Source organism: Miscanthus floridulus, chromosome 2 (assembly GCF_019320115.1).
Source record: "Miscanthus floridulus cultivar M001 chromosome 2, ASM1932011v1, whole genome shotgun sequence".
NCBI classification, from domain to species: domain Eukaryota; kingdom Viridiplantae; phylum Streptophyta; class Magnoliopsida; order Poales; family Poaceae; genus Miscanthus; species Miscanthus floridulus.
Window position 1 is genome coordinate 176385955 of NC_089581.1, and position 25266 is coordinate 176411220.

Here is a 25266-nt window from a genome sequence, read left to right on the forward strand (position 1 = left end):
CAGAACGCCTGACGGCGGTCCATGCATTCGAGGTGGTGGACATCCCATCCAATGAAGAGGCAGATGACATGGTGGAGCTGCCGGTGTTGTCATGGGAGTTGGTGGTGGTCCAGTCAGAGGTTGGGCCCTTCGACAGGCTATCGGAGGGTGACCTGGAGTGGCCCTACCCTGAGGACCCAGCGAAGGTGCGGTTCATCCTTTGGGATTCCTAGGAGTGTTAGCTCTAGGACATCCTTAGGGAGCAAGGGCACGTCGCGGTGTCCGAACTTGCCAACCTGTCCGTGAAGCTCGGAGATGCCCAAGAGCGGGTTAAGTCCGCTCAGTAGTTAGTCAAGGTCGACCTATAGCTTGCCATGGAGGTGAGTTTCACGTACTTGTCCTTGACCTATGAATCTTTTGTTGGTTGCCTTAGCATGCTTGTTTTTCATAGAGTCTGAAGGGGATGTCGTCCCGCAAGTCCCGCTTTCCCCGAATGGAGCACGCCCGGATGGCTGAGCTTGAGCGTCAGCTAGAGTTCGCTTGCCATGAGTCCTAGGACTGGGTGGCCAAGGTGACCGCAGCGTGGATGGAGGGGCAGTGTGCAGCAGAGCGGGCGACTATCGCCGAGCAAGGGCTCGAGGCGGTGAAGGCCCGCCAGGCGGAGACCGAGGCTAGGTTGTGGACATCCCTGGCGAACACTGAGGCGGTGCTCCAAGAGTCCTTTGTGGCCCTTAAGTCAGAGCGGAGCGCCCTGGAGTTGGCGTGGAAGGCCCTAGAGTTGGAGCAAAAGGCCCGGTCAGAGGCGAACTAGGAGGAGCTCGCACTTCAGGGGCGGGTGATGGGGACGGAGGAGGCGAATGCCTGACTGTGCACGTAGGTGGCCTGGCAGGCAGAGGATCTCTCCACCCTTGAGAACTTCCACATTGGTACGTACCTTTTTTGTTTTTCATTGTGTTGGTTTCTTCCTTTAGCGTGTTTCTGAGCTTGTTGCCCTTCTTTCAGAGCTGGGCGAAAAGGTGAGGTTGCTAGAGCAGAACCTAGAGACAATCAAGGCGACTTTCAGCTAAAATGTAGAGGAGCTAGCCAAGTCCCATGAAGAGCGACATGCGCTTGAGGGGGAACTTGACCAGATCCACAACATTACCTAGCTGGTCGTCTTGGAGATCTTTGGGTCGGTGCCAAGTACTAGCGCGCCTGTCATCCAGCTGGCGGAGGTCTCGGATGCAGTTTGGGACCTTATCATGAGCAGGCTATTCTACGGAGCATCGGGGGTGCTGATGTCAGTGGCAACGTAGCACCCAAACCTAGACTTCGCCACTATCTGCAGTGGGTATGCTAAAGGCTTAAGCACGGAGGACATACAATCGATCGGGGAGGGCTTGTAGACGCACGCAAGGTCGATGGCAGAGCAAGTCTCTGCCTAGTGGGTGATGGATGTCCACCATGAAGACATGGCTAGAAGCGTGTGTAGGGAGGACGTTGCCCAGCCTATGGATGGCATGGAGCCTGGGTCAGAGGTGGACGTCGCCCCAGTTTCAATCGAGTCGAATATCGTGCCGCCGGGAAGTGAGCAGCCCGCGCCTTCGTCGGTCGCACCGATAGCAGATGCCGCCGAGACGGTCCAATAGCTTGTAAAATATAAGTAGTTTAGTGAACGTAAAAAGTTTAAGTGCGTGGGGGAGCCCCCGTGTAAACATTCCTATGTGCTTAATGACTACGGTTGGTTTCGTTTTCTATGATGGAGTCACTCCGTTCGGGGAAGCTAGTTCCCCTTTTGTTCCTTAGTTTTTTCCTTAGCATAATTTTGTTTTTTATTCTTTTTTTCTCGTACTTGCCCACTTGTCCCGTAGGCTGCAACCTTGGGAGCCCGAGGCGTGGCCCGCGAGGCTCGGCTACTCGTAACCGTAGGGAAAGGCAAGGTGCGATCGGTCGAAATGTTTTAAAGCAAAGCTACGTAAGGCAAATTAAAGAAACGAACTACCCTTTTGGTCGGGTAGGAAGGAATTTTACCATATGATAGTAAACAAAACAGAGAGGTAGTACTATACCCTAGTGGAGCCCCCGAGCGCCCCGGGCCAAAAAGTATTCGGGTCGGGGTGCTTTTATAGGAGCATACGCTAAGTAAATAATGGTAAGACTGAAACTTAGGGGAAGAAAAATGACATAGCTATTCCAAGTGTTCGAAGAGAATGTCGTCGTTATTGTCCTTCAGTCGGTAGGCGTTCGATTGGATCACTTTAACCTTCAGTCATCCAGATCCTTGCCCGCTACGCCCCCCTTCTCGGTCGCTACTTCTTTGCCTTTTTCTTCCTTTGGCCTGCCAGCCTACCGTAGAAGGCGCTAGAGGAGCTGGCAGTCCTTGTAGAGGTGTTTGATGGGATAGTCGTGGTTGGTGCATTGGCTCTCTATGAGCTCGTGGAAGTGGCTCGGAGGATCCTGCTGGGGCTGCATGCCCATGTGATCAGCCGTGGCGTCCAACACGGATTTGGTCGGTCGGCGGTGATCCTTTCTGTTCTTTTTCCCCTTCTGCGTGGAGGGACCCTTGTCCTAATCCTAATGCTTGACCTTACCTTTGCCCTGGCCTCCATTGGAGCACGGTGGGAGTGGCACTTGCTGGAGGTTTTGGACATAGGTCCATGGTCCTAGGCCATCAGGGCTAGGACTTTGGTCGCTGCTGCATGTGTCTCGGTTCGGCCTGAGCCATGCATAGACAGGCGGTCGATATGGAGCGGTCGTCAAGTCAAGACAAGGTGCTAATGTGGCCTCTTGTGCCGTGCTCGATGGTCGTCGTGGTGATCGAGGTGGAGCGACCCATCTGTTGTGTTCCCATTCCCCTAGTAGGGAGTGAGGTCGTGTGTTGGCGTCACTATACAGAGCTCTCCACTTGTTGTACGGTGGTGGTCTCCACTAGTGCTTGGAGGTTCCGGTGTATCGCCCGTTCATGAGGTCGTTTGGCTCGGACAGGCCACGTAGAAGCATTGCTATGGAGGCGATGTTCTGACTTGCCCGAGCGAACTGTGGGGGATCGGTCCCCCTATCCATGGTGTTGCGCTAGACTCGATGGGCGTGACCTCAGGCGTCGCTTGTCGGTCTATGCGCATGGGGCGTAGTGTGGTGCGCCAAGCGCGTTGGCGCAGTCGGTGGCTAATGCAGCCACCATTGTCGTAGTGCCTCGCCGTGCTCTTGTGTGAGCTCGAGGGTCTCCACATGAGAGTCCGGTGAGGTGTGAGTCTGTGAGGACTCTGCTTCCACTGGTGGGTGTCCTAGAGCATCCGCCATGGCGTACTCCTGAGACAGATGGTGGCTAGGCGCCATATCGCTGATGCTGGAGCCATCACTCTCGCCATCGTCATCCATGAGGTCGAGGAAACAGGTGAGAGCGTAGCTCGCCATTCCCATGAATTCGGATGCATGAGGGGGTGGCGCTGGCATCCTTCGGAGCCCCTGGGTGTATGCGTCCATGGAAGATGTGAGGCCATAGGGGAACCAGGTCGTATGGCGGTCGCTGTCGGGGACAACGGGATTCCTCTAGGGTAATTCGGCGAAAGATAGAGAATAGTAAGTAAATAACAATATGTACATTACTCACAGCGGGGTTTGAGCAGAGAGTTTGCTCGGAATGAAGCATAGATGCCATGTCGTCAAAGTCGTGCGTCCTGGAGTCGACTGAAGGGTGCCCTTCTGAGGGTGCCGGGACGTGAGCCTCCTCGCGGAGGTGTAGTACGTCGAGCCAGTCGGCGACAAAGTCCAGGCTTTCAAAGAGGAAGGCCAGGGATGGCTCAAAGATGGGTGGAACCCGCATCCTAACTAGGTGGGGGAGCGGGAAGTTTGAGCAAGCCGAAGCGAATCGTATCGCTTGAGCCCTGCCACTGGCGAGGGTGGTAGAAAAGTGGGCCATCTGATGATAAAAAAGTGTTGAACATACAACGTCTTCCCCACGGACGGTGCCAACCATCAGTGCAGAAAGTGACTAACATGTAAATATTTGTAGTTTTGCCATACGTTTGTGATCGGAGGTGGCCTAGCACTCAATGACATAGGGTTATACTGGTTCAAGCAACATGCCCTACATGTTGTTTGAGTCGGTCGGTGACTTTATTCCTGAGCCCATGTGCTTCGAAGTCAGCAGTGGGGTTACAAACGAGAGAGAGAAAGATGGGGTATACGAGAGGTCCGGTCGGACTCTGGTTAGAAGGGCCGAGACCGATAGGAAGCTCCGCTACGAGCTAAGTGTTCAAGCGTGTGCTTGAGGTCCGAACCTGGCAGTTTTGTGGTTGTGAGCAAGTGAACTTGGTCGATCTAATGAATCTAAAGGGGCTGAGCTTGAATCAACTAGGTCTATTGGGAGAGAGTGCATCCCCTTTTATAGATAAAGGGGATGGCCTTACAAGTGAGAGGGAGAGAGTACGAATGCTTCTAAGCCTTGTTGCCTACACCGACAGGTACATGATGATGGTAGGCGCCCACAACACTATTGGATGTCAGATGCACATGGGAGGTCCCATCGTCCTTGTTTGGGTATGGCAGATGTCGGTACCTGCATATACTGTTGATGCCTAGAGGCATGTGAGGAGTTTCACCATGTGCACTCGGTATAGTAAATCCCGACGCCCACAACATTGTCGATGCCCAGAGGCATGTGGGGGGACCTTACTGTATGGGAGTTTAATGTCGCCCACAATACTGTAGAGGGAATATAGGCACCTAAAACACTGTTTGTGTCAGAGCGGTTGTAGAGTACTATTTCATGCAGGGTACAGTCCCTAGTACTGTGGTTTGACTTGTGCGCCTTGCCTTGCTTTTCTCCGCACGTCTCCTGGTCCCTACCGAGTAGGCATCCTCGGCCGGTTGATCCCAGCGGGCTCTGGTTGCACTAGTCGGACAAGAGCGGTGAGTAGGGCTTCTATGAACCCCGGTCGAAGACGTAGAGTCGGAGTCGGAAGTAGTGCTTGGGCTAGGCCCTCCTATTGAAGAGGCTGTCTGGAGGCGGCTAGAGTCCGAAGTGAGTGCTCCTGGTCAGAGAGGTGGGCCAGAGTCGACAAGCGGGTGCTGTTCTTCCTCGGCCAGACCTTTCGGTCAGGTGACTTGGACTGCCATTCTGGCTTGTTGCTTTAGACTCTTAGGCCGGCCTATGAGTTGCGTGTCGTCTGCTTGGGCCGGGCCTTGGCGTGAAAGCCGGTATGCGAGGGACCCCGTGTTTATGAACCCTACAACTACTATTATTACTTCTGCTCATCTCTTTCTTATTCCGAGATGGGAACAGAATAAACAATGTACTTTCAAATATATCTTATTAGGTGGTTGATTTTTCTTAGTATAAAATACCACTCTTCTAAATTATAAGTCAGTTTTGATTTTTTTGGCTCGTTCATTCTGCTATGTATCAGTATATAACTTATGAATTTTTCTTTTAATTTTCTAGTTAGTTGTCAAAGACTAGTCTCAAAACTTAGACGCCTATAAATATAACAACATTTTTTGAAAAACAATACTACTTAGAGCAACTCAACTAACTCTTTATATCATTTTTAATTTACAAGAAAAAGAATTTTGATAAAAAACACACTCCGAGAACCTCTTTAATGGGATTTTCAAATATGGACATCACCTATTTCGGATTTCTCGCAAGTCAAAGATGGAGAGCAAGAATGACACTCTTGAATGTGCACAAAATATAAAAAAAGTTGTTGAAGGGTACAAAAACATAGAGCAATTTTTACTCAAAAGACTCTCTAAATAATAATTTAGAGAGCAATTTTTAGAACGACTCTTGGAGACGCTCTTAGTTACTCATGTCTCATTTGCAAGGAGCACGTCCTTTGACAACCTCGTTGACCCCTAGATTGGGTAGTGTCATAGTAGCGTATATATTTCAATTCAAGTACGGTATGCAAACAGGCGAAGCCAGGAAGTTAATCTTTTGCATGTTATATTAGGGAGGCGGGGGGCTAGCAGTTTTAAAATTTCAAAAAAATATTGAATTTCAAAAAAATGGTGGACATTTCACATTCGTAGGGGGGTCTCCGCCCTTGCTCGCCCCCCTTGTCTCCGCCCATCTATACAAATCTCTCTAAACGTTAGGTGGAAACTACAATCCACTTGTCATCCTAGACTTTTTCTAGAGTAGCAATGCGTGGGCATGCTATTTTAATTAGTCACTTAGTTCTCCTTCTCCGTATGGAGCTTTCTGTCTCTAGATTTTTCTTCCTCTTATTGTAAGTTTTATGAAACATATGTCTAGATCACTTCTAGATGTGAGATTTCAGTCTATGAGGAGAGAGCGTAATGAAATCGTACATGAGCTTACTCACTTAGCGAACATACGTCATATTTAGCAGTGTGGCAGTGCGCAAGGTCCCAGTAAATGGAGTCCTTGATTGCAAAAGAACGTAGCATGTTTATTGGGTGAAAAATATAACTCTCCCCTTTTTGCAAAAAAGGTGCTATTTGGATTTAGTATTTTTTTAGAATTACATAGTACAACGTAGACGCTCATAATATGCGCGCACATTCACCTCTATGAATACACGTACGCAACCCTACCCCTATGAGCATCTCCAAAGCAACGAGCCAGCAAATCTTGAAATTCACGAAGTCGTCATAGGTGCCTCGCTGTCGACGAAGACGTTACCTATGGATTTCGTATTTTTCAAGTATATGAACAAACATCAATCGGGGTCATTTCTATTTCAATTTTTTTCTTGCTAACCAAACAGAACCATCAATTGGAGCATGTTTTACACGTACACTGATTTGAGTTTAACACATGTGTCGGGTTCGTAAACCCGGGGTCCCTCGAGGACCGGCTTCCACGTCCGGACTCGGCCCTAGGAAAACAACATATATTTCATGGGACGGCCCAAAAAACTAAAACACAGTAGGCCAGAAGGGCAGTCCGATCGTCGACCGGAAGGTCTACCCATAAGAACAGGCGCCCACTCGTTAGCTTCTTCGGCCCACCTCTTCGACCGAAGCACTCGCTTTAGGCACCAGCCGTCTCCAAGCAGTCTCTCCAATCGAAAGGCTTGGCCCAAAACACTGCTTCCTACTCCTGACCCCACGACTCCAACCCCATGACCGGGGCTCGCGGGAAGCCTGCTCACCGCTCTTCTTCGACCGGCGCGCTAAGGGCCGACTGGAGCCATCCGACTAGGGGCTCCCCATTCGGAAGGAACCAGAAGACGTGCGGAGAAAGGCAATACATAGCTCACAGGTCAAAACCATTGTACCAGGGACCATACCCTGTGCGAAATAGTACTCTACAACCACCCTGACATAAAGTATTGTAGGGGCCGCTAGAAACTCCCATACGGTAAGCCCCCCCACATGTCTCTGGACATCGATCGCAGTATGGGCTCCAGGATCTGCCATACCGAGTGAACATAGCGTGGCTCCTCACATGCCACCAGGCATCCAGAAGTATTTATATGTATCGGCGTCCATCCTTCCTGAAGAAGATATCTCGATCCCCCGTGCACATCTGACATCCTACAGCGACATCGATAGTATTGGGAGGCTTCAACCATTATCTAGTTTTCGTCACCATAGGCAGGAAGGCTTAGAAATATCTGTACTCTATCCCTCTCACCTGTAAAAGCCATCCCCTTCATCTATAAAAGGGGATGCGCTCCCTTCAACCAAGGGGGATCGACTTCTTCAAACTCAGACTTACTAGATAGACATCAACACTCCCAACCGCAGGACCACCCTGTTCCGACCGTGACCCTTCCAGTTGGAGTCAACCGAACCTCTTGTACACCCCCTTCTTTCTCCTTCTCATTTGTACCCCCACTACAGACTTCGAGCACCTGGGCTTAGGAATAAAGTCACCGACCGACCCCGACTGGACGTAGGGCACGTTGCCTAAACCAGTATAAATCATGTGTCATTAAGTGCTAGGCTACCTCCGATCACGACAGTACAGCAAAACTACAAATATTTACTAGTTAGTCACTTTCTGCACCGACAACATGTCTTTATATACCGATTATATAATGCATCTATAGGTTCCTTCTCCACATCGGTAACCAATTTAATTTTATGGGCTGCTCAGAACCACATACGTACTATTCAATTCTCCTCTAGAAGAAAGGACAAGCAAAACTTAAAACGTCACGTGATAAAAAGGAGGTTAGAGCATCAGATCTCTTATATTACATTCCCTATAAATTGTTTTAGGAGAGTATCTTAAAGTCAATTTAGAATATAAGAGAGAAGTGTTGTAATAGATTAGCAACTTTAAGGCTTACTTTGGCAGCAGGGGCCAATTAGCCCAGGGATGATTACCCCTGACGTGGATTTTTTTGGGACTTCTTCTTCCCACCTCTTCCCAGGGCTGGTAACCACAGTGGGGGAACTTTCCACGTCTTCCTTTGGCAACAGGTTGATGGCACAGGGGAAACAAGAATAGCATTATCATAGGAGTACTAGACAACTGAACCATCCTGCCGACGTGTCGACATGTTGGTGCCGAACTGAACGTCCACATGCCGACGTGCTGGTTGGCAACAGGCCTACTAAACCGAACTGAACTGATAATACACAACTTCGGCAACAGGATGTCTATCGCAGAGAAAACACGAACCTGCTGTCTTGCAGCCAAAGTACAGCAACACTTCTACCAAAGTACTAGTTCTTCTGCCAAAGTATGACAACAAAATTGAAAACAGTGTCTTGAAAAATCAAGAAAAATCTGAATTTCTTAAATAATATAATGAAATCACCAAAGATCAATACCAACCACATCATTTTCATGATCATAATGCATGAAAAATCACAAGACCAAAATTATTTGACAGTCCAATAGATAGAAAATTTAATTCAAGTGCCAAATTCAACCCACTACCAAACTAATCCAATACATAGAAGCCTGAAATGTCCAACATGCACTACCAAAATTGACCACACTTCTCTTGTCTCAAATCATGCATTGCCTCCACCAAACTCTCTACAATTAACACACACAAAAAATGAACTCTTGTGAGGCCCTACAGTATAAGGTCAAAATACAGAGCATATAGGTAAAAGAAGCATGTTATCACCATGTTTATAGCTAGCTGTCAGTTCAGGCTAAGAATTTTTTTTGTACAAAGTGCAGAAAGATAACCACACCAAAACCATTTCTAATACCAGCAACAAAGAGTACTGATGGCATGCAGCATTGGCAAGTGCAAGCTGTTGTACAATTGTGTAGTCATCAGTTTCATATGGCTCAAGGTTATTTATCCCTATGAACAAATTTTATGTACACGACATCCGAAAAGTGTAATATGAGTCATGCCTTGTGAATTTTTAAGATCCCTCAAGATAGGGGATCAGACATGCAATCCTCTTGAAAGGAGAGGAGCCTGATAAGGTTAGCGGTGGTCGTTGCCTAATCAAACGGCTGCTGGCCAGTGATCTGCAAGCCCAAGGGAAGAAGTGGTTTGGGCATCTTATATTTATAGCATTATTTTTATAAACAAAAGAGGCTACTTGCAAATAAGATCAGAAAACACAGCTCAGACACTGGCCAATCTACTAATATGTGCTCAACCCTCCCTATAGGAAAGGTCTCAGGAAAGCTATCATCATGACAACCTGACAAGGACTGAGCTATGCTTTCATAGCATGAAAATAGAATCTCAATTTAGCAACACATAGCTAACCTGACAACAGCAATCCAAGTTCTGTAGAGAACATAAGCAAGGACAAATGACAAATTCTAGGCTCACACTAATAAAAAAATTTGACCTAACCAGTGCAATATACTGTGCTCACAACGATTTAAATACCTGCATATAATGACTGCAGCTGCATTTTTCTTCTCAATTCAAACATTGCCTCTATAGATAGCACTGCAAGTAAGCACAAGGAAAAACATTAATAGCTAAGACATACCAAAGTAAACTAATCCAGTGGCAGCTAAGCATTATTATCTAATCTGCTGTTTGAGCCAAATCAAGCGAATATTTTTGTTTTTTATTTTCATGAATACCTCCCTATCTATCTCAGAATTGAAGATATTCATAGCATACTCCTTCTCCACATCAGTAAGTTCCATTGTATCAACTTCATCGAGACACTTGTCAACTGAAAATGCTTCGTCTTGTTTCTTCTTTTCATTGAGTGCTTCCATTGTTTTACTTATTTGCATCTTCTTAAACTGCACAAAACCATCAATAGCAGCACCAATGTGACTTTGCTTATGCTTTCTCCCACCACTCGTTCCTTGCACAGAATCTTGATTGGAAGGTGCAGACTGAGCTTCATTACTGTGCACTTGAGACGTCTAGCCCATCAAAAGTAGCACCTAGACTTATGCTATCAGACACTGCAATAGGAGCAACTGGAGCAGCTAGAGCAGCCAAAGCAGCCGGAGCAGTTGGAGCAACAATAGGAACATGAGGAGCAGGCTGCAAGTGCTCAGTTGATGTAAAGTTTAGATCTCCTGTAGCAACACTTTCTATGCAAAAAATAGGAAGAGTTACTACTTTTACTAGAAACTGATGGGTGGGCGAAAAATAGGAACACTTCCTATGGTTTAAATCTTGTCTAAACAAGAAAAATAAAGTATAGGATTTGTTGATTTGTATGAGCCTGTGCAAGAATCTGAGCTGCTGAGGAAGGAACTTAGTGTGTAGTTGTTAATACAACTTATTTTTGGAGTTGTGCTCTAGTTCCTTTGATTACTAGGACTTTCTATCGTGAAATTATGATGTATTTGTCGGTTCTGTTATGCTCAAGAATCGAACCCCTGCCATTTTTGCACTTCGACAATGTTCTGATTTTACCATTCCCAAGGTGATGATTTGGTTCAAGGAAATGAGTTGGTTGTTTCTGAGGTAACAACCCCTCCTACTACTGGAACTAGACGAAGGAGAAATAAGTCCTTGGTATAGGAGCACTTCACTATTGAAGCCATCGTGGGTAGGGCCACAAGGGCTTGCTACAAGCTCTGCAAGCAAACCTTTGCTTACAGCTCTGGAAGATTGCTGGGACTAGTCATCGCAAGAGGCACATCACCTTGGGCTCTTATCCTAAGATAAAGAATCAAGAGCAGAGGCTAGCACTGCCTTCAACTGGAGGGACTGACAATGATGGTGAGGGAACTATAGAGCGGCCAACCAAGAGACGCTATAGATATACTGGTTATGCAAATGCTGATCTAACACTATAGTGCTCAGTTGATGTGAACTATAGATCTCCTTATTTCTTTCTTCCTTTTTTTAACGGTGCGCCTTTGCAGCATATAGGAAAGCAAAGCAAAGGCGAAAAAAAGCAGAGAGAGATCGCTCGCTGTGTTTAGAGAGTGGGCGAGTGAGGCTGTGAGAGTGACTAATAAAAACTAACTCTTCCTGTTCAAGTGCAGGCATACTATAACTTAAACTAAAAGCAGTGCACAGTCATACTATCAAGTTAGATGGTGCTTTACTCTCAAGTAGAACAATAAGGCTACATAACCTTAGAGAGAAGTTTCAAATAACATACCAACATACAATGACGTACAGTCTTCATATAAAGGAAACGGCTTCTTCTGGAACCTAGCCATTTTTCCATTATCCTATTTAATACCAAGACAACAACATAGTTAGTACTTGCAACCAAAATATGGCAACAATTTTTTGGTTCAGTGAAAAAATCTTACATTGATCAGTTTCTTCCATTTTTCTGGTTCCGCAACGACCATGGCCAATGAGTCATTCCAACCAACACCACTATCCTTTAACGCTACATGTATCACCTTCCAGCTGCCCTTTAGCTCCTTTTCCTTCTCTTGTAGCTGCTGCTTTGTGAAGCATGCTAAAGGATACATTTGGGTAAACTTCTCTGAGATACTTCTCCAACCCTCTCCACTCCATCCATTCTGACCCCTGAACAAGGGGATGTTCACATGGTCCCTCATAATGTCAACAAGCCCTTTCTCATATCTAGAGTTCCATGTAGCCCTTGCCTTCGACATTGCTGCAAGAAATAATTATAGAAATACATAGCTCATAAAATATTATAGAATGTATTGGAGAATTTATTACAGAATGTTGCATCACACAGAAAATGCATAACTCATAACATATTGTATAATGTATTGGAGAATTTATTACAGAATGTTGCATCACATAATGTATTATAGAAATACATAACTCATAACTCATAAATTACATTCCAAACACTACTATCCTACACATTGTAGGCAACCCACATCTGATGGGCTATCTAGTCTCGTAGGGTATTTCCATGGTTTGATTCCATCTCACTTGGGTAGTTAGTGTCTCCCTCTGGCATGTCGACATAATTTTATGGGTTGATATTATCATGTAGGATGTCTAGCCACTCTTCACTCCCATTCAACCCTCTAATGATGTTGTGAAACACAGCAGCAGCTGCTGGAATCATAACTTGAGATTCAATTGGGTAATGTGTCCCCACTTTCAGAATTGGAAACTGCTTTTTGAGAACCCCAAAGGCCCTCTCAATGTGATTTTGAAGAATCGCATGCCGATGATCGAACAATTCCTTGTAGTTGGCATATGTATTTCCCCTCTAGCCACGTCTCCTGAACTCACTGAGATGATACTTAACTCCTCGATAGGGAGCAAGGAATGATGGTGTGTTTGCATATCCACCGTCTACAAGATAGAATTTGCCTGCTGGCACAGTAAATCCCTTGCCAAGAGCAGACCGCAACACTCCTGCATCAGATGCGGATCCTTCCCAACCAGATGAGATGAAAGTGAACTTCAAGTCGAAGTCACAGACAAACATAACATTCTGCGATAGTGTCCCCTTCCTATTTTTATAGGGACTGGCCTTGTCTTGTCCTAATTGTGATTGGGACATGCGTACCATCGATAGCGCCGATGCAGTTCTGTAGGTAAGAAAATTTACTAAAAATTTGGATTGTATTTAGGAATGGTATTAAGGAAAGTGTACTGTATGTATTAACCGACCTGAAAAAATGGCATAAATCTAGGGTCACATGTAATCTTCATGTGTGTGTGGCTTGGATTCAGAAGTCTAATGAATTTTTGGGTTAATGTTGGAATGATATTGAAGACATCATATATTTTCCTATGCACTGTCTCACCACTATGTTGAAACTCCTTCTTTAGCCTCTCTGTGCTTGCATTATGAGAGAGCATGAACATAAAAAGACCAAGTTGCTCCTCAATCTTCATACCACGTGTGTCACGCAGCAAGTTCTCGGCCCTGAGAAAGTTTGTTATAGCTCTAAATATTTCAGCCTCCATCCTAAATTCTTCCTTGCACCAATTCTCGTGTCCTTCGAGAATCTCTTTAACCTTTTTAGCACCAGGAAGAGAAGAGGTATGCTCAGGTGTTTTCTCTTTGTCGAGAAAGGGCATTACAGCAGGGAGAAGGATAAAGAATAGCTCCTCATCTTCTTCTTCCTCTTCCAACAAAAAATTTCTAGCAAGCTCTTCCCAAAAAGCCATCTAGTGTTACATATATAAAATTATATTATTACATATATATAAAATAAAAGGCACAAGGCCAATACTCAAGCACAGCAAGTCACAAGTGTCATATGTAATAAACTCAAGCACATCACAGAAAATAAACTTCAACTATCACTGCCCCAGCTGAGTGACGAGCTGCTCAAGTCTGAAACCTATAACCAGAAGCTAGTCCCTTCAGCAGCTCCATGATTAACTAGTGGGCGAAAAACATTTACAAGGCTACATGCAGCATCTCAAGTCTACATGGACCCTAACTAACTTTGCCCAGCAGCTAGCTAATTACTGTACCTTTGGATAACTAATCACAAGGCTACATGCATCATCTCATCCATACCACAAAGTTCTCTATACAAAATCACCAACAACTCACATAGTAGCATCAAGAAGTATTAAAAGTCTAAAAAAGCGGAGAAAACATCTAATCATCCAGCAACACCTAATCATCCAGGCAGCACCTACTCATCCAGGCATGCATGCATTCAATTTTTTTAGAACATGACTGACAACAAAAACGACAGCCAAATTAGGAAAAAACAACAGTGGGGGGAACTAACCTGACACCAGTGTCACCCTATCCCAAGATGCAGCAGAAAATCACTCCTGCTAAAAGCATCATGCCCTCATTGGTCGAAGACTCTGACCCTAAGGTTGACTGTTGTAATTGACAAAGTGATTAGTCCTTTCCAAACAGCATTTATACTAGGAAGGAACATCTTAGAAGGTGTGGTGATTTTGCAAGAGGTTTTGCATGAGTTGAGATATAGTAAGCACAAGATTTTCAATTTAACTTAGGGATAAAATTATAGCAACCAGTAAGATTAAAATATCAAAGTCAGAACTTAGATTCATTGTGTCATAAGATATGGCTGCAAGAAGAGCTACTATAGTTTAAGCCAAGGTTTCAACTAAATGCATAATGAAGAATCACAGAGATGCCATGCAAAGAACAAAACTATATGTGATGTGAATAGAAAAATATATAGATATGTAATTGATAAGTTTATCATATCTAGATAGGGACACATATCTATTATACCAATTGTGTTATAAAATGAAATCTGATGGTTAGATCATTTTGCTGGACAGAACGACATTATAGCAACCTACCTCAAGCAAACTTAGAAGAGCTATCAAGGGTTGGGGGCAGAACTATGACAGTTATCAAAAGAAACTCAAGAAAGATATTATGAAGAGAATAACTACATTAGATGAATAGAGTAACTCAAGAACTTTGGCACGAATAGAATGGATTGAGAGGTATGAATTAGAGAAATCATTACAACAAATTTTGGCTGACGAGGAGATACAGTGGCAAAGAAGGGGAGGTGAGAAATGGATTCTGGCAGGGGACTCTAGCTTCAGTTACTTTCACAAATGTGCTAATGGCAGAAGAAGGAAGATGCAGATTACTATGCTGGAAGTGGATGGGCAGGAAACAGTGGATCCCCAGTGTCTGAGAACCCACATCATAGATTATTATAAAATGTTGTTTGGAAGTGTTGAGGTGGCAGATATGCATCTAGATGCAGATTTATGGCCCACCTAGCCAGCAGATCCAGGAAACTGACAATGAGTTCTTGACCAGACCTTTTCCTAATCTTTTCAGAATTGCGTCACATCCAAATTTAGAGGTGGCCAAGGCTTGTGTGAATGGTCAGTGGCATATAGAGTTTAGGTGACAGCTGAATGACATCTTGGTTGAGGAATGGGTTCCCTTCTAGATCTCTTGAATGATATTCAACTATATGAAGGCAAAGATGAGGTTTTCTGGTGCCTGGAAAGAACCAAGAAATATACTTCTAGACCGTTGTATAGATTAATAACATATGGAGGCGCTGTGGACCGTTGTATGATGACAGTATGGCAATGCAATATTCCTTTGAAGGTGAAGATCTTTCTGTGGATGGCAGTACATGACCGTATACAATGTGGAGTTCAACTAAAGAAGAAAAAGTGGTCAGGGCCCGAAGAATGTTTCATGTGCGGCAAATTGGAAACTTCTGACCATATCCTATTCCGATGCCCCATAGCTGTGTTCCCTGGACTTTCCTGAGAGATTGTTTGGGTTGGGATGTCCCCAGTTAGTTGTGACTCCTAGGTTTGCTCCTCTAAACTTGCATGATTACCACAACTAAGCCCCCATAAACTTGAAAAACTAGGTGCTCAGCTCCTAAATAAACTGTATTTTATTTTCTCTACTGTAATGGGATAAAAGAAATGCATCAGTCACCATGCAGAAAATTGCTACTGCAGTGATCGGTTACTATACTAGTCTGCATGCTAGAAAATAGCAAGACTACAAAACATCCCAACCAGTGTATGTCTGGACCGTTATAAGCATGCATATAGTTGTTGTGCAATGCTAGAAAAAAATCCATCATGACATGCCATCCTATTCTATTGCAATGGTGTTCTGAACACAGAAACCAGCTCACCAGTTGGATCTTTAAGCTACATGAAGCAATTGAGTTCTATTTTCACATCTATTTTCACATCACAAACAAGAAACCATAGAATCACAAACAAGAAACCATAGAATCACTCTGCTAATGAATAGTAAAGTAGTTCAGCAGTTGAGTTCTTTAAGCTACATGAAGCAATTGGATCTGAAATAACCTTGGTACAGCACGGTGGATCTTCATAGTAGCTGTTTTGGCCAGATCTACAAGAAGGGGTGTGAGATGCGGATAGAAGACTAACTTGTAGAGGCAGAGGTTGTGTCGTATTGCTGGCGACGTTGGTGTTGCTCGCGGACGACATAATGGCTCACCAGATCTTACGACGAGGCCGGTCAGTCACGGAGTAGTGGTGGAGCCGTCGTGGTCGGGTCGACGGGCGGCGGATGAAGAGCTATGCGAGCGATCGCGATTCATGAGCGGATGCATAGGTCGGAGTGGGGAGGAAGATGTGGCCATCCATAGTCCCAAGATCCACAGGAAACAGTGTGAGGATAGGATCAGGAACCCTAGATGCGGTGCAGGGAGATGCAAGTGGAAGCGAGCTCACCTGTGGAGATGTAGATGCTAGGTGCCGCAAGGTGATGGCGACGGAGGAGAAGTCGAGGCCGGAGGAGCCGAGGCGACGACGGAGAGTCGAGTCAAGGCGGAGGGTCGCGGGAGGGAAAGCGAAGGGAACGACGCCCCGTGTCTAGAGGCCAGGCAGGTTTCTCCCGTCAAAACTCGGCTCCCGCAGGGCCGAAACACCCGTGCGGAGAGCTTCCAAATGGACTCAAGCCGCGACATGTGGAAAATTACCACGTGGGTTTCCAGCCCCGGGAAAACGATGGGACCCCCGCGGAGAAAACTGCTTCCAAAGTAGGCCTAAGAAACTCTCTATATCATTACTAAATGATAGGAATAGAGATTTTGATAAAAAATTACCCTCAACAACTTGTCTAAATAGTTATACAAATATAGTCATCTTCTATTTTGATTTTTTTGTGCAAAAAATAGAAAACGAGAATGGCTCTTACGCACGGGAAGACGTGATCCACGCTGCACAAGAAGAGACGGACGGTCGATCTCCTGATGACACGTGCGGCTTCACGGACGGTCCGATGCGACGCGCGCCGGGGAGCCGAGCGTACCGCGTACGTGACCCGTCGCCGTCATTTGACGCTGCGGGAAGAGGAGCCGAAGAACGGGTCAAAAGGCTATAAACCAGGGTGGGCCCACTCGATTTATTAGCCAAAGCCAAAACCACCGTGGCCCACGTCACGGGGTCAGAGCCTCGCGTGGGCGCGGTGCATAGACCGTTGCCCCCTCCCCGCCCCCGCACCCGCAGCGCGGAACGCGGCGTGGCCCACGACCACGAGGGGCCACACGGCATGGGCTTAATAGACCGGGTCCACGCAACGCCCCCACTCCTCTCCTGCCCCGCCCGCCCGTCCCCGTCGTCCCTCCCCTCTCCGTCGTCCACCGCTGCTGCCACTGCGAGCTCGGCCCGGCCCCGTCTCGCGAGATATTTCTACGGGACGGGACGGGACGGCACCCGCGTTGCCTCCGCCTCGCCGTCCCGCGCGCACCAGCCCGGCCGGGGGAAGCCATGAACTGCCTCCAGAACCTGCTCAAGTAAGCGCCCCCTCCCCACCCCGTCTCCCTCCCTCCCTCCTCGATTCGCTTCTGTTCGTCCTCCGGTTACTGCGCTCGCCTGCCCCGCTCCGCTCATGGATTTTCCTCCAGGGAGCCTCCAATCGTGGGATCCAGGTCGATGAGGCGGCCCTCTCCACTTAATCTGGTGAGGCTTCGGACCTATCCATCCGTGCGTTTCTGTGGACATTCTGTTATGTTTTTTCTCAATCTGATTTCGTTGTCTCTGGGCGGTTAGGCGATGGTTCGCGGCGGCAGTCGCCGATCAAACACCGTCAAAACTGTAAGCCTTAACGCCACCTCGTCATTTCTGATTTCATTCCGACAACGGAAATCTTATCCTCAGACTGAGGATAAGGTATCTCGATAGAGGCTGGCAGGCTACAATGGCTGAATCGTCGGTTACTCTTCCTGTCAGTGCTAGTGTCGTTTCGTTACCTCGTTGACGACCCTCGGCTGTTGAATCAACGTTGTGGGTTGCCAGTTGCAGGCACCAGGGGCGTCCACTTCCGGTGCCGAGAGCAGCGCCGTGGAGATGGGCACCGAGAAGTCTGAAGTGTACAGCACTAACATGACGCAGGCTATGGGGGCAGGTAAAGAGAATGTCTGCTTCTGCGTGTGCTGCTTGTAGTGTTAGGCCTTGTTAGACGCTAACTGTCTTATCACATTTTGGGCAAATTGATTGCTGACTTGATGAATTTATAGCCGTGAAATAAAATATTTCCTAGACTCCTACGTGTGTCACAATCAGAGTGTTGAGCTGTCAGTGTGATCAGACCACATGTGTAACAAACACTCACTCTCCATTCCAGTCTGACAGTTTCCTTTCCGTCTGCTTCCTGGATTCGAACACATTTTGGCGATTATGAACAGTTGTTCCTGAATGTTTAACTTACCATGTCCAGTCTGCCAAAACCTGATCCTGCGATAGTGCTTCACATGTAGTTTTGTTGCAATAACAATTGTGTTCCCACTTCATGCTTCAACATTGTGCTTGCCATCTAACCCCTGTGATTGCATTACTCTTTTAGTAAGTTTGGTCTATTAACTTCTCTGATATGTGTTCCTTTTTTCCTTGTTACTATAGCGTTGACATATAGACATGAACTTGGAATGAACTACAATTTCATACGCCCAGACTTGATTGTAGGATCCTGCTTACAGGTGCTTGTCACATCCTTCTTTATACAGAAATATCGCTCCATAGTCCCTACCTCTGTCTGATTATCTGCATTCATGTGCAGAGCCCACTTGATGTTGATAAGCTTCGGAAGATTGGTGTAAAAACTGTATTCTGCTTGCAGCAAGATTCAGATCTTGAGTATCCCCACTAATATTTTGTAACGCATAATCAGCTACCTTTACCAATCTTTTGATTTGAAACCATCAATTTCATACGCCCTTTTAAGGGCTCAAATTTGCTAAACCAGACAGCTTATTTAGCAGTTGTAAAGTTAATCCCTTCATTTCAGCAACAAACACAACAAAACAGTCACCCAGTCTTTGTAATTTTATTATGAATTAATAGATGCTACCTCTGATTTGAACTGAGAAACTACCTGGGTTACTCCCTTTTCATGCTGACTATGTTAGATATCAATATCTATAAAAATGAACTTCAGCCCTAGTAGTCTAATCGTTTATGCGTCTATGTTGGTCAATGCAGCACAAAACATCTTCTAAAAGTTTATTTGTATTTTAATAAAATGGTCTTTTGTTGTTTCCACTGCCATCTGATGCTTCCATTCCGTGAATATATCTTTCTTCCTTTACCATCCAACTTGTTCAGATATTTTGGAGTTGACATCGGTGCCATTCAAGATTATTCTCTTCAATTCAAAGATATCATGCACTGCCGTGCTGAAATTAGGTACCCAAACAGTCGTTATTTCTTTTTGGAAGTTTAGGGCCAAGAACTTTGTGGCATAAATCACTGGCCTTGTTTATATACAATTAAGCAAATCCTTTTCACCATGGGGTAATGCCCATTAGTTAAGTTTATAAGCTGTATAGTCTCTTGAGGAAATAGAGGATCTGTATTTCCATCGAACGACACTTATATGCCAGTTGCCAGTTTGTTTTCCTAGCATTGATCTAAGTGCCCGCTTTTTTCCCCTATTGCCGTTATTCTGCATATTTAAACTGTTCCTATGTTTAATCACAACAGGGATTTTGATGCTTTTGATTTGCGATTGAGGCTTCCTGCTGTGGTTAGCAAACTGCACAAGCTTATCAACTGTAATGGTGGTGTAACATATATACATTGTACTGCTGGACTTGGAAGAGCTCCTGCTGTTGCAGTAGGTTTACATAGCACTGTTTTTTTTGTTTCCCAAGACAGCCTATTGTTTTACAGAGTCCATTTGTTTCTCTATAGATCCTTTTGCTGCACTAGGTTTACATTATTTTTCTTATATTGCTCATAACCAGGTTGAATGAAAGCAAACCTTTTGGAGAAAACCATGCTTATGTGCTTTAGAAAGAGTACTAAGTACCAATCCTCCCAAGTTACAAAGTTATAAAAAGGGCAGACCCAGTGCCGGAGGCTCCCACATGAGTGGGGTCTGGGGAAGGGATAAACCCCACTCATGTGGGAGCCTCCGGCACTGGGTCTGCCCTTTTTATAACTTTGTAACTTGGGAGGATTGGTACTTAGTACTCTTTCTAGTCACGGTCTCCTGTTACAAAGTTATGCCTAGATAAAAAAAAGAGCATCCCATGACGCACTGACATGAAGGGCGGGCCTGGTGCAAGCGGTAGAGTCTTACCGCCTGTGACCGGAAGGTCCCGGGTTCGAGTCACGGTCTCCTCGCATTGCACAGGCGAGGGTAAGGCTTGCCACTGACACCCTTCCCCAGACCCCGCACAGAGCGGGAGCTCTCTGCACTGGGTACGCCCCATGACGCACTGACATCATAAATACAAATGCTACAGTCTGCAGTTTTGTAGCGCTTTAATAATCTCAACACACTGACATAAATACAAATGCTACAATCTGCAGCTTTGTAGCGCTTTAATAACCTCAAGATTTGACTGGTTCTAATTTCTTCCAAGTTATGTAACTTAATTAGAAAATAGTACTTAGGGGGACACATCATTGGCTACAATTTGTTATTGTCCACAGCCTTGAGCATTGTTGTTTGATAGCTTTCTAAGTCCGAGCACTTTTTGTAAATTTCAGTTGGCTTATATGTTCTGGATTCTTGGGTACAGTCTCAACGAAGGACATCAGCTGCTGCAGGTAATTCATTGCAGTTGGTACAACCTTTTTTCGAATATTTCAGCAGTTCTGTTTGTTGGAAGAAAAGATAATATGCTGATTATCTGTGCACTGGAAAACTAACATCTAATGATTGCCTGCTTGTGGGAATTTTGATGGTCCCCCGCATCAGTTCTCTATACTCCATTTATGTCGGTAGCCTTAGTGCTGTTACCATACAGCTAGTAGACAAGTTCTGTTGATTTATCTGTTCTTAAATTCATTTTTCATTTTGTAGAGTAAACGGGCTTGCTTTCCGAAGTTGGAAGCCATTAAGTTGGCAACTCCTGACATTGTAAGTGAATATTGTACTGATTTCTCAGTAGTAGTTATGATGGAGAAGTGGATACATATTATGGCGAGTCAAAGATTTTTCTACTAAGCGATGACTGTCTTATTATTTAGCTGACAGGATTATCCAAAAACACAATCACTTTGAAGTGGGAAGACGATGGTTGTTCCTCTGTTGAAATTTCTGGGCTCGACATTGGCTGGGGCCAGGTATGTTTTTCCTTCAATTGTGCGTTTAAAGATTTCCCTTTTGGACGTGACTAGGATTAGGACATTTATTGAAGTTGCATAATAAATTAAATGCTACTACTACTACTACCTGTCTACCTCTGGCCATATTTATATGACGTTCCAACAAAGCAGTCTTTGTTAACTGAACTGGCCCCTGCGGTGGGGATGTCATATATATTGGACTGGAGGGAGCACTATATATTCTGTACGAGGCTTAGTGGATTAAACTGGCAATATATATATCCCTATGTGGTTGCTTTGCGGATGAAACAAAGCCATTCATCTGGGTTTCAGCATGCTAGCTCAGAAACATTGTCTCAAACAGGAAGGCCGTTATCCTGGTTAACTCTTAATGTTGGCACTGATTGTAAGCAGCATAATTTTAATGCAGCTGTCAAGTTGTCAATAACGCAGCAGGTTACTTTAAACCAGGTTTTTGGATATTATTCGTTTTGTCGTATGCACTCGACAGTTAACGTTTTGTACCTGCAGACTACAATAAAAGGCTCTCACAAATTCTCCTGTTTAATATCAATTATGGAAAAAAAATGATATGTATGCAGTACTTTCTGCTCCATTTTGCACAACTTGTGTCTTACAATCTGCTTTAGATAGATATGCCTAAATCAAAACTACAAATATGATTTCCCCTCACCTGCTAAGGGGCTATGATGGTTGAACAAGCTCATCTACCTGTTAAATATTTTTGTTCAATAATCCCATGCAAAAGTCTCTAACTGGCTGCTATTTATCCTTTCAGAGAATTCCTTTGACATATGATGAGGAGAAAGGAGTTTGGTTTCTCGAGAAAGAGTTGCCTGTGAGTATAAATTGCATATGTTAGGAACCGTCTAAAAGTTTATCAATATTCATAATTGCATTGTTGAAAGTAATCATCTCTTGACCATAAATGGTATATGTAGACCATCTGTGTGTTGACATCCAGCTTGATCATTTATACTATATATATCCTTACATTTGAATAACCACCTTAGGAAATGGGGGTTCTGACTTGTGAAAGTCCGGAAAGATTGTCACCACTGACCTTATATAGAAATATAACTGTGGCCATCCTGTGTGTCCAGAAAGTCTTATGATGACTGCAGCGTTCTTAACAAAATATTGTCTGTGGTACCTTTGAACAAAACATAGGAGTTAAATTTTATACTCGCCATATGGCTATATCTTACATCTTTTGCATATCTGTTTCTTGAAGGAAGGACGGTATGAATACAAATACATAGTGGATGGCAAGTGGCTCTGCAACGAGCATGAGATGTTAACGAAACGGAACGCTGACGGTCACGTGAACAACTATGTCCAGGTATCCTCTTGTCGATCTGCTGGTGCTATTGTGAATGAATCAGATAGATGGTCATAGCTGCTGGCTGAGGCTGCATGCTTTTCTTGGTTGCAGGTCTTCAGAGACGGTACCAGTGACGAAGAGAAGGAGCTAAGGGAGCGGTTGACTGGTCCGGACCCTGATCTCACGGACGAGGAAAGGCTGATGATCAGAGAGTACTTGGAACAGTACGCAGATGCCAGCGAGCGCTAGGAGGTCCAGTTGAGACGATTCACGTTCCTATGTGCTGGTGTATAAACAAGCAAGCTCATTGGGATTAGGTGGTACTGGGTACTAATAAGTATGTACGTCTGACATAAACTGCAGAAGAATGGGCTCGGGTGCAGTCTGGGAGCAGAACAGTAGACCATGATGACGACGGACCGAAGCCAACCTGACCGCACCTTTCTTCCTTCCCGGAGACGTCCCCTGTTGTCCATAGTGGAGCTTAACCGTGGAAAAGGGCACATTCTGCTCGCATAGTTGAAGGAGCAAATTGTACGTATCGTTGAACAGCTGTGCAGGAATGATAAGCAGTAGCGTAAAACTAGTGACCAACCTTAATAATAATAAAGTTACTAGTGCATGTTCCTGAATGAATGAATAAAGAGTAATCTTTTGTATCCTTTCCTGTGATTCACCTGAGGCTGAAGACGAGTATGTTGTTACTCTACCGAGTTTGTGCTGTGCCGGTGAGGCCTGCGATTGCATCCAACATGAAAAATGAAATTCCCTGCAGCTGCAATCTGGCTCGCAGCTGAGAAGATGGTTTGGCGCAGCAGCACCGCACCGAAAGAGGAGACGCGTCGGTGATGAATGGTTTGGACATGTTCGCTTGTCTTGTAATTCCTATGTTTAGTCGGAATAGTGTTGTTCTCCTCGAGGCTCAAGTACAGTGGCTCACAAAAACACTATTCATGTCCTGTTGAAATAGTATTTTTCTAAGACAACAATCAGCCGGAACAGTATTTTTCAGTCCTGCCGAACATGCCCCGAGAAAAAAAAGTCGCCGTGGAAGTCAAAGTCCGGCGTTCCGCATCAGCAGGCGACAAGCGTTCAGCCGTTCAGGTACACTGGTACAGGCGAGAGCGAGTGGTGGTGGACCCGTGGGTGGAAGGTGATCCGCACCCACCCAGACGGCCAGGCCAGCTAATCCTTCTACTACTCCGTACCAGCACCGAAATTTGCAATCATACCAAAGATTTCGAAATGAAAATCCGGCGTTGGCGGCAAAGCAAAACACTGCAAGGATCATTCTCCCTTTCCTCTGGAGAGAATAAATCAATGAATAAGCAGCAAGATTTTGATTCCATTTATTTATTATATAAGTAAGAGTTGTAAAATTGATTTTTACAGAGTGGAGTGGGGTATTTGAATATTGATTTACACAAGTACTCTAGTAAATGAATAAATAAAAGGAAGCGCTACTAGTAAATGCGCTTGCTTGTTGCAACAAGACAACAAGCAGTGGTAAATAAAGCAGAAACTAATAAATAAAAGTGACTGCTTGCAAGCTACGCTAAGGGGAAGATTGAGCCTCAGCGTGAGCTTGAATTAATTCAAGCTGCGCAGTGTTTGTTGGCGGAGGCGGAGACGGAGCTGGAGCGGCGTCGCTTTTCGGTGGTGGTGGCCGGCGGCGGGTGCGGGCGGAAGAGCCGCTCCAGCTCGTCGAGGCGGAGGCTGATGAGAGGGACGGGGGAGGACTCGGCAGCAGGCTGACGCTGATGCTGATCCCCCTGAGGCTGGGGCTGGAAGAGGCGCTTCCTGCACGGCGGCGGCGGCGGCGGCGGCTTCCTGGGCGCCGGCGGGCACGTGGTGGGCTCCCTCAGGTAGGAGATCCTGCTGCCCGTCGGCGTCTTGCAGCAGTAGTCGTCATCGTCCCCGCCGAACACGAGCGGCCGCTGCGCGGCGCAGGCCGGAGAGAAGGCTGGCGCGGCGGGCTTGAAGAACTCGGGCGACGCGGACATGGTGGTGGGCTGGTGGCTTTGAGCGAGCGAGTGAGGTGGTGGACTCTCTGGTGGTATTGGTCGGCTTTGAGCGAGCGAGTGAGTGAGGTGGTGGACCGAGACCGACTGGTGGTATATGAAGGAAGGGAAGGAAGAGAGAGAGGAGCAGGAGGGGCGTGGCCGTGTGGGGGAGAAAAGACGCACGCGTTCAGTCCTTGCCGTGGAAGGAAGGAAAGGCAGGAAAGATTTCACGTCTCCACGTCTCCACCACCTGCACAAGGATAAAGCTTGCTTCGGGCTGGTTCATCGCATTCGCATCCCCCCAAGTGCACGTGCAGTTGTGTAGGCAAGCCGAATGCAAGAGCAAAGCAAGTCATGCCGGCAGTACTACGTGCGTGGGACAATCCAGCATGGGCCTAGTACACGAAAAAGGAGGTCCATTCATTCCATCACGTTTATTACAAGCATGCACTATTCACATCTGATTTTACCCACATTCTGCTTACAAGTACGTACATTTTCCCACGTTCAGAATTCAAACCTTTTTTTTTATCAATAATTAGTCTACTGTACGTTATAGGAAACGGAAGTTGTTACAATACATTTATCTCTATTGATCTTCTAAAAATCAGAGATATTTACCATACAAGGCCATGGCTAGTAATGATGCTGGGCC

The 25266-nt window shown here is 45.6% G+C and overlaps 3 protein-coding genes and 1 pseudogene across 5 annotated transcripts; 1 reads left to right on the plus strand and 3 right to left on the minus strand.

Annotated features, from left to right (window-relative positions):
- Positions 1 to 9892: 9892 nt before the first annotated feature.
- Positions 9893 to 12110, minus strand: LOC136537499 (L10-interacting MYB domain-containing protein-like; annotated as a pseudogene).
- Positions 12111 to 12896: 786 nt separating this feature from the next.
- LOC136537500 (uncharacterized) lies at positions 12897 to 13409 on the minus strand. The gene has a single exon (XM_066529449.1). The coding sequence runs from the start codon at positions 13407 to 13409 to the stop codon at positions 12897 to 12899; it is 513 nt and encodes a 170-aa protein (XP_066385546.1).
- Positions 13410 to 17304: 3895 nt separating this feature from the next.
- LOC136535831 (phosphoglucan phosphatase DSP4, amyloplastic-like) lies at positions 17305 to 23270 on the plus strand. 3 transcript variants are annotated; one of them, XM_066528244.1, is made up of 15 exons: positions 17307 to 17503; positions 17615 to 17669; positions 17760 to 17804; positions 18006 to 18114; positions 18609 to 18685; positions 18766 to 18842; positions 19311 to 19391; positions 19689 to 19821; positions 20703 to 20762; positions 21019 to 21075; positions 21186 to 21281; positions 22063 to 22122; positions 22519 to 22626; positions 22720 to 22865; positions 22972 to 23270. In XM_066528244.1, the coding sequence occupies exons 1-14, from the start codon at positions 17478 to 17480 to the stop codon at positions 22855 to 22857; spliced, it is 1122 nt and encodes a 373-aa protein (XP_066384341.1). In that variant the 5' UTR covers positions 17307 to 17477; the 3' UTR covers positions 22858 to 22865; positions 22972 to 23270. The 3 variants fall into 3 exon arrangements, 2 of the variants coding, with proteins under 2 accessions (XP_066384341.1, XP_066384340.1); XM_066528243.1 differs by having other exon boundaries at positions 22720 to 22860; XR_010779051.1 differs by lacking the exon at positions 22972 to 23270 and having other exon boundaries at positions 17305 to 17503; positions 22523 to 22626; positions 22720 to 22857.
- Positions 23271 to 23915: 645 nt separating this feature from the next.
- Positions 23916 to 24718, minus strand: LOC136540802 (cyclin-dependent protein kinase inhibitor EL2-like). The gene has a single exon (XM_066532822.1). It carries the CDS (start codon positions 24609 to 24611, stop codon positions 24204 to 24206), a length of 408 nt encoding a protein of 135 aa, XP_066388919.1. The 5' UTR covers positions 24612 to 24718; the 3' UTR covers positions 23916 to 24203.
- Between the last annotated feature and the right edge of the window lie 548 nt (positions 24719 to 25266).